Source organism: Mirounga angustirostris, unplaced genomic scaffold (assembly GCF_029215605.1).
Source record: "Mirounga angustirostris isolate CCGP_5_RB_7025 unplaced genomic scaffold, mMirAng1.0.hap1 SCAF_3, whole genome shotgun sequence".
Taxonomy (NCBI): domain Eukaryota; kingdom Metazoa; phylum Chordata; class Mammalia; order Carnivora; family Phocidae; genus Mirounga; species Mirounga angustirostris.
The window spans coordinates 94,770,738-94,791,822 of record NW_026991711.1 but is presented as its reverse complement, the minus strand read 5'-3'; the positions used below and the strand labels follow the sequence as shown (position 1 = coordinate 94,791,822).

The window sequence follows — 21,085 nt, the reverse complement described above, 5'->3', positions numbered from 1 at the left end:
TCTGCTGGGGACGGGTGTGTAGTGTGCTGCCACCTCAGCCCACTTGTCTTCTAGGAACACCGCCTTGTCCCCGGCTTGTCCCTCGCAGTCACCATTACGTTTTCTCCAGATGAGTGGCGATACTATTATGACTGCATTCGGGTTCACTGTAAGGTAAGTTTTTTTTAAATTGGTTTTTTAGGGGTAAGGGACAGGACGATGTCAAAACTTATATCCCGAGGGAAGAACAAAGGGAAATGGAACATTAAGTGTGAAATTTGTCACCCAGCACGTGTGCTCCTTGGGCAGCCAGCGTGAGTGGCATGGAGGGTCCTTGTCCGATGACGTGGGTCCCAGGTGTGAGAGCCATCAAGAACCAGGGCAGAGCCATGAGACATCATTTGCTGCAGGTTTCCTGCCTGCCCTGGCCCGGAAACCTTACTTATCATGAAGTGCTAAGAGTTGATAAAGACTTTTTCAAATAGCTTAAACAAACTCCTTTAAGTGCTAGGCTACCAAATTAGCAGGACCCCTGAATTGTGATTACAAACCCCAGGGACTGGATGGTGTCATGTGGGAATGTCCTCAGAGGCAGCCCTGGGGGTCTGCAGGGAGGTAGGAGCCTGGGTGGCCTGACCCCAGATGGCTGGGCCGTGTAAGTCCCTGTGAGCTTTTCTAGGTCACTGAATTCATCCTGTGGCCTCCAGTCACAGCCAGCTCCACATGCTGTCAATCCCTCTCTTCAAACGGTCCCCCCTATGCTTCCCTTTGCTCTCCTAGGTCCGGCTCTTGCAAGTCGAGAAGGCTTAAGGGGAACTAAATTTAATTTTTCAGAACTAGAATGGAAGAGTATGCTTTGGTAACCAATGAGTTTCAATCTTTAAAAAGAAAATTGGAAAGCTAAATTAAAAACAAAAGTAGAGTATGGCTTTCAGAAGGAATATCTGCACCAAGAAGATGAGTCTTGAGGGCAGGCATGGTACCCAGTGCCAGGACACATCTCCTGCTACTCAGTGGTAATGCTAATACCCAGCACGTATGCAGTGCTCTTGTCTCTTTCAGGCCATCATCTGCCTTAATTCTTAAAAATACCTTTATTTTATTTTTTTTAATTTTTAAATTTTTTAAGTTTTTGAAAAAGATTTTATCTATTTGAGAGAGAGAGAGCATGAGCAGGGGGGAGGGGTAGACGGAGAGGGAGAAGCAGACTCCACTCTGAGCAGGGAGCCTGATGCAAGACTTGATCCTAGGACCCCGGGGTCATGACCTGAGCTGAAGGCAGATGCTTAACTGGCTGAGCCACCCAAGCACCCCTTAAAAATACCTTTAAAACGAAGGCAGAAGTATTCGCATTTTGCAAAGGAAGAAACAAGGCTTGGAGAGGTCTTGTTTGAGGTCAAACATTAAGCAAGATGGCCAGCAGCCCTCTGTGCCCGATGTCAGTTCATGGTTAACTATTCAGTGCTATCTGGATCAGCTGACTCTGTGATGGTTTCTGTTTCTCTCAGGTTACTACAGATTGTGTTTGCTTATAATTTTCTCAGACAGAAGCAGGTAGATTTCTGTCTTTGTATCTACATGAAGGCATCATTATCTTTAGCTTTCCTGGATAATAGTGAATATCACTTCAAGGAAATGTACTTAAAATTTCCTGCACTTTGTTTATAGTTAGGAAAGCTCAATGTTTCTAATGCTATATGTAAGCATTCAGGTTTCTTAAGGAAATGTTTTTTAGTGATAGAAAACAACATAAGAAACAAAGTATCTAGGAATTCATTTTTGAAAATTATAGCCTCCAGTATGGTAAACTTGACTTTTTTTTTCCGCCATTAATTTTAGGGAGACAACACTTTGCTTATTCCCATCCATGCCTATCCTGTTGTGAAAACATTGGACTTTCCCTCATTTATAAATCTATCCAACGTTTTCCTTGGTGAAAGGTGAGTTACCAAGATGAATTACCAAAATGTCGTATCGTGAAAAGTTGAGGGATATGCATATAGAAACTTAGATTTGTATTTTTCCTAATGGCAGGTTATGCTTGTAGCTGAGTTAGCCTGGACTTATAGTTGAAAAGGCAAAACAAGGGGCGCCTGGGTGGCTCAGTAGGTTAAACATCTGCCTTTGGCTCGGGTCATGATCCCGGAGTCCTGGGTTGAGCCCTGCATCAGGCTCCCTGCTCAGCAGGGAGTCTGCTTCTCCTTCTCCCTCTGTTGCTCCCCCTGCTTGTGCTCTCTCTCTCTCAAATAAATAAATAAAATCTTTAAAAAAAATTTTTAAGGGGCGCCTGGGTAGCTCAGTTGGTTAAGCGACTGCCTTTGGCTCAGGTCATGGTCTCAGGGTCCTGGGATCGAGCCCCGCATCGGGCTCTCTGCTCAGTGGGAAGCCTGCTTCTCCCTCTCTCACTCCCCCTGCTTGTGTTCCCTTTCTCGCTGTCTCTCTCTCTCTGTCAATTAAATAAAAAATCTTAAAAAAAATTTTTTTTTTAGAAAGACAACACAAAAACAAAAGCCCATGTCAAAATATCATGAGCAAGAAAGAGAATTTATTGGGCCATTTAACTGAGAGGTGCAAAGTGGATCTTCAGGCATGCCTGGGTCTAAGGGTTTAAATCAGCTTGCAAGAACCTGACTCTCTCCATTTCTTGGTTCTGCTTCTCTCTGTGCAGGCTTCGTTCACAAAAGGCTCCCCCATCATGGGGGTAAGAAAGCTGCCAGAAGCTTCAAATACTATTGGCAACAGGGGTTGGAGGGCCTGGAGGGATTGGGGGTGTTCAAGCAAAAGTCCCAGAATTGAGTCTTACTGGACCAACTTGGATCCCATGCCCATCCATTAACCAATCTCCATTTTGGATTAGAAAGCAGAGAGAATAGAAAGTCACTACCCCCCCCCCCCCAAAAAAGAAAGTCACTACCCAAGCGAAATCTCAGATTCCTCACCTCTGTCTTTAGTTCAAGATTCCAATTGTAATTTAAGATATGTCTTGGTTTTTTTGTCAGTAAATATTTATTAAATACCTACCACCTGTCCCTAGAGATAGAAGAAGATGGATATTGAGCTGTTAGATAGAGATCTATAATGGCCATGCCAGTTGTTAATACTTCTGTACTGGTTGGGAAATACATACTGTCCTGGGCTCCCCTCCCTCCATCCCAGCTGTCCTGGCCCCTGACCTGCCCTCCCTGCCACCTCTCAATGATTCAGCAACTATTAATACCTAGCGATCGGGGGGTTGGGGGAGGCATCTGCAGGACCCAGCCGCAGCCTTATAGCCACTCTGAGTATTGCCCAAAAGTCCCAGTTGATTGGTACTTTGAATGTTACCCATGGCAAAAAGATAAATAGACAAAGATTCTCATTCTGAATGTCTTAGAGTCTAATGGGGATGGAACCATGGCCTCAGTTAATTACACCAACCGCTAAGTGCTCTATGTGCTGGAGACACACACCAGGTCCTGTTTGGGCCCAGAAGATGGAGCGGACTGGAGAGACGGGGGTGATCACTCCTTACTACTCTGGGGGTGACATCCGGTTATCCTAAGAGGACTCCATGGAGTGCTGGAATGTGAGGATGATATTTGAGGCAGGGAAATAGTATGAAGGCATAGTAATAGCGGAGAGCATGAGCATGGACCGTATCCTGTAGGTGATACAGCCACCGGAGGATTTTAATCCACCCAGGAGCTGGCAAATACTAGGCGTCTCTTGATACAGGCCCAGATAGTGAGCAAAGACTAGGCTTCAGCATGCTTTGGGGGTGAAGGCAAGTTCAAGTGCGCACAGCAGCACTGAGCTGGGGGGGGGTATGATTTACCAATGACCAGACAGCAGGGTTAGATGGAGAGAGGGCCGGCTGAACCCTTTGGGATGGGGGGGGTGCCTATGGGCTTAGGTGTATGAGCTTTAGGGCCCTTCCTTTTTAGTTCTATCTATTCCAACTTTCTATCTAAAGTGAAACCCCCTAGGGCGCCTGGGTGGCTCAGTTGGTTAAGCGACTGCCTTCGGCTCAGGTCATGATCCTGGAGTCCCGGGATCGAGTCCCGCATCGGGCTCCCTGCTCGGCGGGGAGTCTGCTTCTCCCTCTGACCCTCCCCCTCTCATGCTCTCTGTCTCTCATTCTCTCTCTCGCAAATAAATAAATAAAAATCTTAAAAAAAAAAAAAAGTGAAACCCCCTATTCTGGAACAATTGCCTTAGTTCAGCTGATGTGTGACCCTCCCCCTCCGCCACACACATACCTTCCCATGATCTTCTTTTTTTTTTTTTTTAAAGATTTTATTTATTTATTTGACAGAGAAAGACACAGCGAGAGAGGGAACACAAGCAGGGGGAGCGGGAGAGGGAGAAGCAGGCTCCCCGCCGAGCAGGGAGCCCGATGCGGGACTCAATCCAGGGACTCCAGGATCATGACCTGAGCCGAAGGCAGTCGCTTAACCAACTGAGCCACCCAGGCGCCCCTCCCATGATCTTCTGACTCTTCATCTCTCTTTACTTATTTTTTCTTTGACAACTCTTTAAGAACTATAAATAAATAATACATACAAAAGGATATCTAATCATTTGTAAGGTTTAAACAGTAATAATATAAAGAACACTGGCTTTAAGACATAAAACATTACCAGTAACTTTGTAGCTACTATTCGGATTTTATGATAATCTTTTCTTTGATTTATTTTAATAGTTTTGACACATACCTACGCACCTGTAAATGACAATTGTTTCCTCTTGCCAATGTGTGCTCTTTATATAAATGGGAACACACTGCATTTAAGTTCTTTTGTAACTTGCTTTTTTAATTCAACATTATGGTTTGTGGTTTCAATCATCACTACTGTGGTGTCCACTGAATGGATGGACCACAACTGTTTTTTCTGCTTTAGTGCTAATGGACCTATGGGTTGTTAACCCTTTTTTTTTTTTTTTTTTTGGCTGTGACCAGCACTGCTATTGTATATTCCTGTTCATGGTCTGGGGCACGTATCCTGGAGTTTCTCCAGGGTAGACATCTAGAAGTGGAACTGTAGGTCTAGCACAAGTTCAGTGTTACTGAATAGTGCCAAACTGTTTTCCAGAATGGTTGTGCCCATTCACACACCCACCTTCAGTGCGTGAGAATTCCCATTTTCCTACATCACTGCCAACAATGGGTATTATCAGGCTTTGACATTTTCACTAACATATATTTTTGGCCCCTTGCTCTCCCATCCCTCTATTTATGTTGCCTCCTCCCTCCCCCTCCTCAACCTTCCTGTTTTCATCCAGGCCTTGTCAGTAGTAAGTGGTCTGCAAAGGTGAGTCCCTCCTGGCAGAACCTGCTCACTATGCATTTTGAAGACGAACATAGCTATGTCCTTTAAATGGGTAAAGATAGCAACTTTTACAAAAACTGAAGTGGCAGGAAACAACTAACTTCCTAGTTCATGATTGCTTCCTTTCTCCTTCCTCCCTCCCTTCTTTCTTCCTTCCTTCCTTCCTTTTCTTTTTTCCCTCCACAAATTTCAAATTACTTTTTGTTTGGATCATAAGCCAGGCTTAGGAGTTGAGAACAATGGTTTAATAAACAGGTGGAAACGATGTGGCTTATAATGCAGACATCAGTCTCGGTTCTTAATACACAAATCTACCAACTTCCCTAGAAACTTCTCCCAAACTATTTTGCATATAATTCCCTTTATTTATAATCAGAATGAAAATCTCAGCTAAATAGTTTATGAAACCGAGTTATTGTGTATAATGGCGTGAGATTTTTAAAAATCCTTCAAAAGATAAGCATGCTCCTCTTGTTGGCAATGATGTAGGAAAATGGGAATTCTCACGCACTGAAGGTGGGCTGTATCTTTGGGGTAAATACCCAGTAGCCAGCATGGTGTTCTAAGGAAGTTTTAGATTGTTGGAAGACAACGAAGTGGTCCACCAAATCTTATCTGTCGAAGGCTGTTTTTAGTCCCTAACTCATTGCTTCCTTCATTCATTTATTCATGCCCTCTGAATTTGCCCTCTGACCCCCAATTTGTGGCTTCTGATGTAATGAAACTGCTGGCCTGTTTGGTTTCATCGTGGTCATGGCCCACACCATTTATTTATTTATTTTTAACCTTGGATTTGCTGTCAACATTTAAAAACCGCAAGATTTCACATGAAAATTTAGAGTTTTACTTTTCTTAAAAAAAAAAAAAGGAAAGGCAGATCCAGCCTTATGGGGCCCATATTCCTGCATGGCCGCCGTCAGTTCAGTAGGGATGAAACACAAGATGCCTCTTTAGAGGGCAGTGCCTTTGCCAGTGCTCTGCAGTGCCCACCACTCCCTATCACCTCACATGCAGCCCTCTTCTCTCCTTTCTGTTACCTGACTGGCTCATGAGGACTTTCAGTAAAGACACTGAAAAGGAGACAAGACAAATGAAGTGTTGCGTTTAACAGCATAGACCACTGAGGCTCTGGAGCTGTTCGGTCTGGATTCCAGTCCAGGCTCTGCTTCATGATGGCTGTGTGACCCTGAAAAAAGGACAGCCTCTCTGTGCCTCCTAGGATCCTCATCTGTAAAATGCAGTTCATAAGAGTACCTACCTGGTAGGGGCGCCTGGGTGGCTCAGTCACTTAAGTGTCCAACTCTTGATTTTGCCTCAGGTCATGATCTCAGGGTCATGAGATCGAGCCCAATGGATTCTGCTTGAGATTCTCTTTCTCTTCCTCTCCCTCTGCCCTTCCTCCCCGCTCGTGCACTCTCTCTCAAATAAATAGATGTTTAAAAAAAAAAAAAAGAATGCCTACCTGATAGAATTGTTCTGAGGATTAAACAGGTTAAAGTAGAACTTACCAATAGTTAACAATATTTAAATATTTGAATGAAGCAATATTTGAATATTTTAATAATAGTAGTAAAAACAGTGCTTAGCATGTAACTACTGATTTAAATTAGCTATTGCCATCATCATCATCATCATCACCAAAGAGATTTTTACCTAAGTGATGTACAAGTGAGACCCAGACAGGTTGACTCACACTTTAGCCAAGGTAGACAACATACGGAGAAATTGCGATGAGAAGCTTGGAATGGGAAGGCCGGCGGCCAGGTTGAAGGTGGGCTTCCAACACTGAGTGATGGGGCTAACAGCTGAGGGGCATGTGTGAAGCTCCAGAAGAACCAGTCAGCGACTGTGCCCCAGCTGGGGAAAACGGCCCACCGGCAGGTCCGCAGCGGGCAGGGCAGGGAGAAGGAGCTCTTTTCTCTCGGCCATTATACTTAAAAAAAAAAAAAAAAGTTTTACTGAAATATAATTCACATACCATAAAATTCACTAATTTAAAACATACAGTCGATTGTTTTTAGTATAGGCAGCCATCACCACAATCAATTTTTGAACAGTTTCATTACTCCAAAAGGAAACCCATTACCCCATTTCTCATTTCTCCTTCAAACTTCTAGTCTCAAGCAAACTCTAATTTACTTTCTGTCTCTATAAATTTGCCTATTCTGGACATTCATATAAATGGAAGCATATGTTAGGAGGTCTTTTGTGACTGACTTTTTTCACTTAGCATAATGTTTTCCAGGTATCAGTACTTCGTTCCTTTTTACCACCAATTTAATATTCCTTTGTGTGCATATACCACATTTTTTTTTTTAAAGATTTTATTTATTTATTTGACAGAGAGAGACACAGCGAGAGAGGGAACACAAGCAGGGGGAGTGGGAGAGGGAGAAGCAGGCTTCCCACCGAAGCAGGGAGCCCGATGTGGGGCTCGATCCCAGGACCTGGAATCATGACCTGAGCCCAAGGCAGACGCTTAACGACTGAGCCACCCAGGCGCCCCTATACCACGTTTTATTTATCCATCAGTTGATGGACATCAGGTTATTTCCACTTTTTGGCTACTTTGAATAATACCGCTATGAACATTTGTGTGTGTGTTTTTATTCGGATATATGTGTTCATTTGTGTTGGGTATATACCTAGGAGTGGAACTGCTAGGTTATATGGGAACTCTATGTGTAATGTTTTGAGGAACTGCCAGACTGCTTTACAAAGTGACTGCACCATTTTTAATTTCTACCAGCAGTGTGTGAGTTCCAATGGCACTTATATTTGTAAATGTCAGAGGAAAACAACCATTTCTATACCGAAAGAAAAATTAAAACAGACAAAGGTTATGGGAAAACACAAATCTAACAGAAGGTAGATTCAGAGAATGTGTTTTCTCTTTGCATGTAGAATCCATTCAGACAAAATTGCCAGAAGTTATAGAATCTACATTTAATACCACCAAGTCTGCTTTCTTACTTTGAGGTTGCTTCCAGGGAGAAGCAACTGTGGTCTGGGTAGTGCCTCTCAGAAGACTGGTTAGCCTTCGGTACCTTTCCCACAAGATCATGAAGTAGACTTGTATATCTTCATCAACCACATTTTCAATTGGCTGGATTTGATGGTTGTAAATTTTCCTTGCTGAAATAAAATTCCACGTGGACATTTGCCATCTACCTCTAAACAACCATGGTGGCTTAAGATCTGGTAAAATGTATTTTGACAGCTTCTGTAAATAACAAAAAGTTTCATTCCAGTTTCTGTCCAACATCTCTAAACCAAACACTGTGGGATGCAGAGGACTTTCAGCTCTCTTTCCCTTTTGTAGGTTGAAATTCTGCTTTGTAACTAGTCTAACCACCATGGCTGATTAAATTTCATAATCACTTTATATCTTAGGGAGTACTATAGATAAAATACAACTTTCCACTGGGGCACTGGGGGCTCAATCGGTTAAGTGTCTGCCTTTGGCTCAGGTCATGATCCTAGGGTCCTGGGATCGAGCCCTGCTTTGGGCTCCCTGCTTGGCGGGGAGTCTACTTCTCCGTCTCCCTCTGTCCCTCTGCTTGTGCTCTCTCTTTCTCTCAAATAAATAATTAAAATCTTTAAAAAAAAATACAATTTCCCCCTTCCTATAGAAGCAAGTAAATAAGAACATGCTTCTATTAGGTGCTGAAATTTGGTATCTTTCCATTCCTGTGGTTCTAAAAAGATTTGTATAGATTCATCAAGCTCTGTAGTTTCTCTAGCAGTGTCTACCTGGTACCAGATAACTGGCCGAAATCTCTAACAAACCCAGTCAGTTGACCAGTTCTCTCCAATGGGCATCAACTGATCTTCCTTGCACCAAGCTGACCATTGACTAGTTGATTAGTGTTCTCCAGACAAGCTTACATGAAAGTCACCTGGGTCCTCTCCTGGATTCCCTGTCACTTCCCCATTTTCCACTCTGGACCTGGTTGGTGCCATGGGCAAGTCAGTCATGCTGCTCCAAAGCAAGTGGAACTGTGAGTTCATCTCAGGGCTACAGATGCTGTGTAGACCACGGGGTCACATTAACACCACCAGCAGAACAGGTCCCTGGCTACCCCATCCCAAAGCCAGGATATTTTAGTCTCTGGAACTTTTACATCATAAGTTGGAGAATTTACCAAAGGATGCTTTTTTTAAGGCAGTGAACCTCATGGCTCATTTCAGAAAGGGCGGGAATAGCCAAGGTCAGAATAGGATGTCCAAATGAAACCTAGTTCTCTCAATGCCCAATGGTTGAAAGTATATGGGCCACAGGAGAATGTGCATCCTCAGAGTGGCACTGGGAGGGAAAGATCAACAGTGAGGGTGACCAGCATAGACGGCAACCTGGTCCTGCTTCGAATTGTGCCAGTAAAAGAGCCTCTGTGTGAGGGGCCCATGAACCAGCTATAACTGGGTTAGAATGAAGGGGGCAGAATGACTACAACATTGATCTTCGGAAGGATTTTTTTGAAGCCCTCCCTACTCAAAGAGAATAAATTCACATTGTTCAGCTCATCCAGGGAAACACACTCCTTACACCAGGGACTCGTTTTTTATGTCCCAAAGTCCAAGCTGATCTGAAGGAGCAGCAGCATTTTAGGGAACTATTCTGACAAGGGTGACTTGAGCTCATCGACACACTTGTGCTTTATTTCAGCCTCTACTCGAGTTTATCAAGCAGCAGTGAACTTGTATTTCAAAATTGATATTCAGAGAAAAAAAGTCACTGTCACTGAACAACAGCCTGAATTTTTACTATATGAAAAATTCTATCGTATTTTATAATTAAAATTGCTTTGATTTAATATCCCTTTGCTGACCTAATATCTTGACCCAGTCTCTTTTTATGAATTTTAGCAGGAAAAGAAAATCATCCCACTCCTAAACCTTAGGGATCTATATTAATGAGAGGGCATAAATGCTTCCCCCTTTCATTCAACAGAAGTGGGTGCCAACTTGAGACAGTCAACGAAGGGAACTTTCAGTGGAAGGCCTAAATTATTTATTTTTTTATTTTTTTAAAGATTTTATTTATTTACTTATTTGACAGAGAGACACACAGCAAGAGAGGGAACACAAGTAGGGTGAGTGGGAGAGGGAGAGGGAGAAGCAGGCTCCCCGCTGAGCAGGGAGCCTGATGCAGGGCTCGATCCCAGGACCCTGGGACCATGACCCGAGCCAAAGGCAGATGCCCAATGACTGAGCCACCCAGGTGCCCCTAAATAATTTTTTTTGTAAGTTTTTCTTATAGAATGTTGAGTTCTAGAGTTTTGACTACTGGAGAAAGTGATGGAAAGGCTAGAAAACTGAAAATGGGGAAAGCGTTATTGACCTTATTAAAGCCTGGCTTGAATATTGTAATACTCTACTTTTCTCCCTTAGATTTTGTACAAATTTGATTTGGAAAATTGCTCGCTTGGTTTGCATGGGGCTAAGGGACAGAGCAGCACCAATGTTTGGCCAGCACCTAGAGCAAATCAATGTGCGTATCAGGAGCAGTAGTGAAAGGTGGGGTATTTCTGTCGCTTAGGGTCCTCTAGTATTTGTATACATTCTTGGAATGATTCCTTAAATTCCATAGCATATACATTCTGTGACGTATGTGAAACTACCAAGCTGGTATCATGAACTAAGCAGTAAGAACTTTTTTTAAAAAAATATTTTATTTATTTGAGAGAGATTGAGAGAGCACAAGCAGGGGCAGAGGGAGAGGGAGAAGCAGACTCCCTGCTGAGCAGGGAGCCCCACACGGTGATCCCAGGACCCTGGGATCACAACCCAAACCAAAAGCAGATGCCCAACTGACTGAGCCATCCAGGCACCCCAGCAGTAAGAACTTTAAAATGTTCCACATTTTAAATTCTACAAAAGAATATTCATTGGTCAGTCCCAATTCTGATATTTAAGAATACAACACAAAGAGTTTCTGGGTCCACCCAAAGCACATTCCTGGAAGAAGCAGAGACAAACACTGTGGCTAGTTTTCGGTGTTGGAGAGACGCCCCTAAATGGAAAGTGTTTTCTGGGCACTCCTCCTCCTTGCTTGGTTTATGCAGCAGTCACATTTCACACCAAGCCCTGTCCAAGCAGCCACATCTGGTCACCTGTGCTGCTCTTCTCCATGCTCAGCGTCCAGGTCTGTGATATCTGCATGCGTGCATGCACACATGCACGCACGCACATGCACACGCACCCACGCACACACATAGTGGGCACATACATGTGCACTTTTCACATGGTTTCTAGAGGGGCTCCTGGGTGGCTCAGTCAGTTAAGTGTTCAACTAGGTGTCAGCTCAGGTCCTGATCTCAGGGTCATGAGACTGAGCCCAGCGTTGGGCTCCGTGCTCAGCAGGGAGTCTGCTTGGATATTCTCTCTCTGCCCCCGCTCTCTCTCTCTCTCTCTCTCTCAAATAAATAAATAAGTCTTTTTTTTAAAAAAAAACAAAACATGGTTTCTAGAATGTGATTATTTAATGCCTGTCAGAATACGTAGAACAGGGGCGCCTGGGTGGCTCAGATGGTTGGGCGTTTGCCTTCGGCTCAGGTCACGATCCCAGGGTCCTGGGATCGAGCCCTGCATCGGGCTCCTGCTCAGCAGGGAGCCTGCTTCTCCCTCTGCCTCTGCCGCTCCCCCTGCTTGTGCTCTCTTGCTCTGTCAAATAAATAAATAAAAATCTTAAAAAAAAAAAAACCTTTAAAAAAAAAGAATACATAGAACAAAGTAACTAGCAGCCAGTCAACCGAATTGTGACTCTTTTTTTTTTAGTTGCTTTCTCTTCAACATGCCCCAAATTTCTCCCGAAAATTCCTTATCTACTACCATTTCACGACCAAAATTATTTGAATGTAAATTGCTTTGCTTTAAAAATTCATGTCTTACTCCTCTCCCGAGTGAGCTTTTTGTTCTAATAGCTGCTGGTGGGTAAGCCGCAAGACCGGAAGCTGGCAGCTGGGTGCCCTGCCGGCCGTGTCAGGCCGGACATGACGGGTCCCTTAGCTCCGAGGAGGTATGTTTTGAATGCAGTCAGCGTGTGGTTCCTTGTGCCCTCTATTCTAAAAGAAGAAAAAGCCAGCAGTAGTTTTTAGCGGATCCTCTTATCTTCTCTGAATAAATGCTATGTTTTTCTCAATAAAAGAAGAAATCAGCCTGCAGGAGGCTTTTCATCTCCCTTCACATCACAGTTCAGTTGCTTCCTTTCCCTTGAACGTGACTTTCTTCCTGATGCCAGATGTCCCTGTTCTCTGGTCTCGGCCACAGGCCCTGCTCTGACTCGAAGGAGCCACCCCGGGATTTCACTCCTTACCCCATCTTATCCCACATTATCTGCAACTCAAGTAAGTTGTAAGGTGCTGTTCTCTCTAATATGTATTATTTATGTGAATACTTCGTTTTTACGTGAAGTTAATGTTTAATTTTTCAAAGCTATTTTATATTGTTTGAAACCACTTATGTGAAGTACTTGGAGTAGTCAAATTCAGAGACAGAAAGTAGAAGGCGTGGGGGTTGCCAGGGGCTGGGGGAGAGTCAGGGAAGGGGGAGTTCGTGTTTACTGGGGACAGAGTCTCAGTTTTGCAAGATGAAAAGAGCTCTGGAGAAGGATGATGGTGATGGTTGCACACCAGTGTGATTGTGTTTGATGCCACTCAACTGTATACTGGAAAATAGTTAAAATGGTAGATTTTATGTTATGTATGTGTTACCATATTTTGTTAAGGTGTTTTTAAAAAATATATGAATAGGGCACGTATTATCTCTGCAGATGGCAGATAGCTTGTCATGGTCACCTCTAACTTTTTCTGAATTCAGTTCCATTCCAGCCCCTAGAGAAATGCCTTAGCTTCTTTTACCAAGAATGCAGAGGTGACCTCACTTAATTCTGGTTGTTCCCTAGGGTTCCATCTTTTCCTAAACTACAGAGGCATGAGTGATGGGGAGTGGGGGATTTTACCAATAGGGAGGACTTAGGTTGGGGAGTGGGGGGTTTTACCAACAGGGAGGACTTAGGTTGAGGAAAGAGTTGAACCAAAGGCAAGAAAAGAACTCAAAGGCCAGGACAGCAAGAGAAGGACTTCGACCCTCCCTGAATCTTTGACTTCTTGCTCTTTGCCTCCAATACTGGTCTAAGCTTAGGCTAAAATGAGGGTGGTGTTTAATTCTCTAGGTGTAAAAAAATAATTAAATGCCTGTTCCTTGAACATTTCTTTATGTAAATCTGTGTTTGTCTTTATTTGACTATGTCATTAAAGATCGTGGGTCCACTCTGCTTCTCGTTTGAGGCTCTAATCCCGGTGAGATTAATTGTGTCTTTGAAAATAAGATAAGCAGCACATGAAAGTTCATAAGAACATAAATTACCTTAGATAAAAGGGCATACTTTGAAATTTGAAGCATAATTACTCTTTATATCTTTTCAAATCGTTGCCTGTTTGGGGGGTTGGGGGTCTGGCTTATCAGGCAACTAATCATTTTGTCTGATTTCTTTCTGGTTTTGGGGTCACATTCTGAATACAACAATTTACATCTAAAGCGTAAAGGAAAATAACTAGCCAGCTTTCTCCAGATTTCTCCCTTTGTCTCTATGTGCATAGCAGTGCTTGAGAGGAGGTTGGTAATATTTGAGAAAAAGTCTTGGGATTTTCTAGGCTTTTCTTGCTGACGGGATAATTAAAGGAAATGCCTTCTAAAAAGCTCAACAAATAAGGCACAAAGGGGTCAGTTTCAAAGAGAATGTCAATAGAGAAGAGGACTACAGTGCAAACAATGAGATGTCATTAGCTATTCCTTGATACTAGAGACCAAAGAGAGGTAATAAAGTATAGCAGTGAACAGCTCAGGATCTTGGGTCCTACCTTTAATTTCCAATCATCTCTTATGAACTGCGTGCCCTTGAACTACCCTGTAGGTCAGCTCATTTATCCATAAAGTGGACATAGTAATAGTACATATCAAGTTGTCAGGGGGGTTAACCAAAATACAAGCCTAGTGACTGGTACGTATGAAGGGCTAGCACCAAAAAAAAAGACTGTAAAATTGCCAAATTAAGATGTGCAACCAGAAATGCAGGATGAGGTGATCATTCACTAAAGAAGAAGCAAGAAAGAGAGAATGCCGCTTGGGTCCCTTTTCTGTTGCTTTGTAACAAACCACCCTGGAAGTAGTGGTTTCAAAGAACAGCAATCCCTCGTTTTGCTTGTGGGTGGACCACGTGGGCAAGGCTCAGTGGAGAAGGTCAGCACTCCATGTGGAGTCAGTTGGGAGTGCTCAGTGGGGGGCTGAAAGATCCACTTTCCAAGATGCTGCACTCAGATGCGGGCTGTTATCTGGGTCCTCAGCCGGGCCGAGGGCTGGGAGCCTTGGTCCTCTCCCCAGGCTGCCTGGGCTTTCTTACAACATGGTCAGTAGTTTGCAGAGTGAGTATCTCAAGAGCAGCACGAGGTGCCTGTTTCTTAGGCTTGGCCTCAGGAAAGCAGTACAGCATCCTTTCCACGGCATTCTGGTGATTAAGCCATCCTAGAGCCCAGATTTCAGGGAAGAAGACCTAGACTCCCGTTGTCAACTGAAGGAGTGTGGAAAGAGTTCACAGAGTTGTTGTAAAGCTGCTGCAACCTGTGATCCCAAAGCATGCCCAGATGCAATTTTGTCGTGAGTCTCCTGTACATTTGCAAGGGAAAGACTGTGACATGGATACGTCGTTGCTGCCCACATCTTTCGATCTATCCATGAGCCTTCATCAATGAGCCGTTGACAGAGGAAAAGTCCCACAAAGTTGACATGTGATGGTCAATGTTATAGTTTAAATTATCCCTACGTCTCTCTGTGGGGAGGCCTCTCTTTATCTCGAGGGTGTTTCCCTCAGATTTTATGCAGGCATTTATTGTGCCATAGGAGTCCAGCATCCTGTCACAAGTTAGTGTTTGTCCTGCTGTTGTCAGTTAACCTTCATTCTCCCAAAAGGAGTCAAAGCCTATGTTTGGCAAGGTGCCTTATTCCACTCTCTGCACACTGAGATTTTGGAATTAGGGAGGAAATTTGATTTTATGTTATCTACAAATTCACAAGACCATTCCTTCTCTCAAAAAAGCCTTGATTACTTCCTTCCTCGACAAATACAATGTTAAATTTTAGGGTAAATGATAAAAAATAACATTAGACTAAGGTAAAAATAAATGTTATACAATAAACTGGAAATCAATGAGATATTTGGCCCTCTACTAGCATTTATTTAGAGAAGGGAAAAGGAGGAAATTTGAATTTATATTGTTATTTTATAATATCTGATTTCCGTAAGGCAAATTTGTACTCTCTTCTCCTTTTTTCTTTTTAAAATATTTATTTATTTATTTATTTGAGAGAGAGAGAGAGAGAGAGCATGAATGAGAGGCAGAGGGAGAAGCAGACTCCCTGCTGAGCAGGGAGCCCGATGCGGGGCTCAATCTCAGGACCCTGAGATCATGACCTGAGCCGAAGACAGAGGCTTAACCAGCTGAGCCACCCAGACACCCCTGTACTCTCCTCTTCTAATAGGCACACAACTTGTACATAATCATGATATAAGTCTAGTTTTTAAAAGGTTTGGGTTGGGAGGCACCTGGCTGGCTCATTCGGTGGAATGAGAACCCTTGATCTTAAGATGTGTGTTTGAGCCCCACGTTGGGTATAGAGATTACTTACAAAAAAATCTTTAAAAAAATGTGATATAAAGAGCACTGGGTGTTATATAAGACTGATGAGTCATTTACTGAACTCTACCTCTGAAACTAAAATAATACACTATATGTTAATTAATTGAATTTAAATTTTAAAAATAGTAAAAAAATAAATAAGTAAAAGGTTTGGGTGGGATTTTATTCAAAATAGGGAATAATTCTTCTAAAGTACTTGGTGTATTTTTATACATCATTTTAAAGTATATTTATGCATAGCCTTAGCATAAGTGATAAAATGTTTAAATAATAAAGTAACAGGGATAAGAGTTGTGATTAACTTCAAAAGTACCAGCTTCTATCTGCTTTGATATTTTAACTGGCTGCTTCCTATAAGTTAGAAGAACTCAGGGACCTGTTTGTGCCTCAGGAACCATAGGCATAAGATAGGTATATTCAGGGACACCTGGGTGACTCAGTCGGTTAAGCGTCTGCCTTCGGCTCAGGTCAGGATCCTAGAGTCCTGGGATCAAGTCCCGCATCCGGGCTCCCTCTCATCATGGAGACTGCTTCTCCCTCCCTCTGCCACTCCCCCTGCTTGTTCACACTCTCTCTCCGGGAAATAAATAAATAATCTTAAAAAAAAAAGATATGGGGCGCCTGGGTGGCTCAGTTGGTTGGGCGACTGCCTTCGGCTCAGGTCATGGTCCTGGAGTCCCTGGATCGAGTCCCGCATCGGGCTCCCTGCTCTGCAGGGAGTCTGCTTCTCCCTCTGACCCTCCCCCCCTCATGTGCTCTTTCTCATTCTCTCTCTCTCAAATAAATAAATAAATAAATACAATCTTAAAAAAAAAGATATGTATATTTATGTTTCTTCAGTGTAGATCACTTTTAACGATATTTAGCATGGGTGTTTAGTTTAGAATCTCTAAGTCCCCTTAGAATCTAATGGGATTCTGGTTTTTTCAAATATGTAAAATTTCTAAATAAACTAACCTTTATATTTGTCGAAATTCCTTGTGACCCAAATTCATCTAGACTGTGCTGGATTTATGGTTCTGGTGGTTACCCATGCTGATTCGGCATCCATAATATGAGCCGCAGTAGTGAAAGCAAATCTGCGTTACTTGCACTGCTATGTGTCCTTCTGAAACAGGTTACTTGGAATTCTGTGCCCTTTAGGCATTGTTTGTTTTTCCAGACTGGTTACTGCATCAGGAACTTGGCTTCACAAAATCATCGCTAAACAAATACCGTGACACCTTTTCTATGGGAATTATCAGAGCTCTGAAATTAGTTTAAAATTGGGCATATATAAAAAGCCCCAGCAGCCCTTTTTTGGTTTTAGTTCAGGAAAATGCAAACACGCAGCTCTTAGCAGAACATTCTTGGGCAGCCGGCTTTACCTTGCTGGGCAGCTCTGAGTCGATCACTGGGGTTACCAACCCAAGCACCATCCAGCTCATGTGATGGTGGGAGTCACTGGCCTGATCTTCAGAGACCGCGTTGTGACAGTTTAGACTTCACATTGACCATCACCCAAAGCTGCTCACTTCTTGAGGGGCATATGTGACTTGTACTGTTAGTTTTATCTCCCCAGTGCTGTGGTATAGCTGATGTTCAGGGGGGCCTGAGTGTCTATTAGGCTAAATTGCCTTGAAAAGGTAATGGCCTTTATGTGCCCTGTGTTTCAGAATTAGGAAGCATCTCAGAAAGTTAAAATGGACTGGGTACTTCCAGAGGGCCTGAGTGAGGACAGAATTGATGAGCTTGGTAAAAAACCTATGAAGGGCTGGTCTCACTGTTAGCTGAAGAGATGACTCTGTATAATGATCCTTATCTTAAATTTATATCACTGGATATAATTGACAAAATTAATATCTAGAATTTACAAATTAATAAGAGAACAGAACAACTTCATAGAAAAACAGGCAATTCATAGAAGATGGAACCCAAATGGATACATATGAATAGAAGAAGCTCAACCTCAAAGAAATGAATATGAAAATAAAATGAGATACCATTTCACCCTCATCAGGTCAGAAGAAGTTAAAATGTCTGAAAACCCTGTGTTGGTAAGCAACAGAAGCTCTCATAGGCTGCTAATGGAGATATGCATTGGTAAAAGGGCTTTGGAGAGCATTTTGGCCATATCTAGTAAAGTTGACAATTTTACTTTACTACTACCCAGCAATTCCATTTCTCGGGTATACCTAGAGTAGCTCTGGTATAAGGAGTCACACACAAGGATTGTCATTGCCACGTTGCAATAGTGAAAAAGTGCAAACAACCTAGATGCCCTTCAGCAAGAGAGTAGGTAAGTGGCAAGAGGTAGTCATGGAATGGAATACTCATCACTAGTGAAATGAATGAACAGTACTTCATATATCATGGATAAAAAATCGCATATCATGAATAAATCTCAGAAAGACAGCATTGAGCAACATTAGCAAGTTTTAGAACGATATTGTTGAAAACAAGTAAGTCAATATTATAGATTTTGTGAGTCCCTCCATTTGTAATGGTATTATAAAAATGCATGGGAATAATACCATTATAAAAATGCATGGTATTATAAAAATGCATGGGAATGATGGACAGTGGAGACAGGGTAGGAGTCAGCCCTGGGGAGGGAGGGACAAAGTGGAGGAAGGGGAGAGGTGTACAGGGAGTTTCAAGTGTTCTGCAATGTCTTATTTTTAAACATTTTTAACATTTTTATTTTATTTATTTATTTTAAACATTTTAAACATTTTTAAACATTTAGACATTTTTGGTTTACCCAAAGCAGAAGATTTGAGAGCTTGGTAGTGGATAAAGCGATCTCTATTAGTATTCTCTATATCTTTCTTTACATTTAGAATATTCCAGAAAGCCAAATAAAAATGCTCTTGGCATAATTTTTAAAGCCACATTTGAACTGTGCTGTATCCCCAGAACTACTATGGAAAAAGAGTTATTTTACTTTGTTCCAACAAATATTTGTTGAATGTCCCCCTGTGCGGGACTCTGGAATTTTGTTGAGGTTATGCTGGAGAAGCAAGTAGACTCAGTTCTGCTTTCATAGGACTTAGAGTCTCCCAGGTAGACAGGCGCTGGGCAGGTAAGGAAGCGGGTCCTGAGGGAAGAGTCCCCAGGCAGACGAGGTCGGGACGGGCACCACCCAGAAGGCAGCATGCTAGCCGGCCGGGCAGCTCTGCTCAACCCGATTACAGTCACATTCTCCCACACAGCCTGGGAAATGGGAGGGAGAAGGGCAGTTGGCAGAAAGGCTCCCACCGAAAGGTTAAGAGGTAGAGACCAACTGCTGGGCAGGAGGGCAAGATGGGCTGTGAGGGCATAGGAGTTAGATGCAGGCAGAAGGAAATGCAGGGATGGAGGGCAGGGCTGAGTCTTATAGGGGAGGAGCTCAATGTCCAGTTGCTGGAAGGGACCCAGATAACCACCCCAGCTCTGCGTCTGTGGGGATGCCAAGTGACAGCCAGAGAACTCAGCTTCTCCATGCCTCATTCCGCCCGCAAACTCTGGCCCACCTGGGCTTGGCCTGATAGAAGGAGAGGACCTGAGGAGAAGCTCAGGGCTCTCTGAGCCACAGCCATACCAACTCCCGAGTACCGTAAGGGACAACCTCAAGCACACTCAGAAGTCGGGCTAGTCTTGGCGAGGGAGCGGATGCTCTCCGGATCCTCTACTGCTTGTTGGCCTTCGTACCAACCAAGGAGTCTCCGGCACACTTCAGTCAGACGCAACCGGCAGTGTGGTTTCATCAACACCGTCTAGGTCAAAGCTGCGGAAAGGCCAGGGGCTTCCCAGGCTTCTCTGTGTAAAGCCTGCTCATGCAGTGTTCCCTCGGTTCCCTGGGGCCCATTGTGTGGCAGAGAAGCCCTTTCCCTGTGACGGTGAGTGTCCACGGAATAAACCTGACAGTGCTCGAGAAGCAGCGTGGACAGAGGTATTTGGAGTGCGGAAACTGGGCCCAGTTGACCTGCCTTGAATCCCACTTCTGCCACTAACTAGCCATGTCACCTTGGGCAGGACACTTAGCCTCTCTGGTGCTTTGTTTGCCTTGTCTGTAAGTGGGGATGATCACAGCACCACCACATGGGACTAGAAGAGTTAATATCTGGGACATGGGTGTGACAGGTGGCACCCAGGAGTTACTCTAGCTGCGTTGACTATCGTCACTGTTGTGGTGGTTTATTATGTGACTTGAGTCTCTATTCCTTGATATCAAAAGAACTAATTATCAAGAAAAATTTTTTTCCTTTTTTCTTTTTTTTTTTGCAGCAAAAAATACGTTATCCCTTTGCAGTGCAGCTGCCCTGTAGATTTCGAGTTTCATATCACTTTGATTCAGTCTCATGAAGCCTTTACTGTTGACCCAATATCAGGTAAGGAGAGTCAAGATTTCAAGTTTCCAATTTCCTTGGAGTTCTCAGATCAGAGAGGATTCAGAGAGTAGGTCTCAAGTTATAAAAGAGAATAAACTACATTTGAATATGGTATTTTCACATGTGTAACAGTAACAAATTTGATGTGTCTGGCATAGTGCAAATTGGGATTGGACACTTGAAAATGAGGACACTTTGAGATCATTTGTATCATGCAGATAATTTGTAACAGTGTCCAGGTAAATTTCTTCCAAGATCAAAACATGAAATCGGAAGTTAATCCATTCCTCTTCTAATTTTGGCTCTTGGTGTATCCTTTTCACTCAATTTCAAATAAAATGGGTATAGTATCTCTTACCAAGCTTTTGGGATGTTATTGAAGGCTGTCGTGAATTTACTACACACGTGGTATGGACAGTCTGTCTTTGCCTGCCCCAAAGGGTATAGATCCTAATGCTGCTCAGAACTTTTGAAAGTGAGATCTCCATCTGAAGCGATTTCTGCTTCCCAGTTTCTGTCTCTTGTTGTTTGGGTTTGGGCTTTAAATATCCATCCACAGTGTTCTGCTGTGAACACTAATATAGTTTTGTTTTTGAATGTCTGGGTAGGTATCCATTAATCTCCTGATTTCGAGTGCATATATGAGTGCTCAAAGCAGAAATTTTGAATGACTTCTAAATTATGAGATGTATATGGATTATTTCCTAGAGAACCAGGAGCCATTCTGAGATTTTTGAAATACAATGGAGCT

The 21,085-nt window shown here is 43.1% G+C and overlaps 1 protein-coding gene across 1 annotated transcript in view; it reads left to right on the top strand.

The window, feature by feature from the left end:
- Positions 1-21,085, top strand: part of CFAP221 (cilia and flagella associated protein 221) — an 86,614-nt gene that overhangs the window by 10,394 nt on the left and 55,135 nt on the right. The window contains exons 4-6 of the mRNA XM_045868510.2: positions 55-153; positions 1,819-1,919; positions 20,231-20,334. Of these exons, the coding sequence (XP_045724466.2) occupies positions 55-153; positions 1,819-1,919; positions 20,231-20,334 (304 nt within the window). The remainder of the gene's footprint in view (positions 1-54; positions 154-1,818; positions 1,920-20,230; positions 20,335-21,085) is intronic.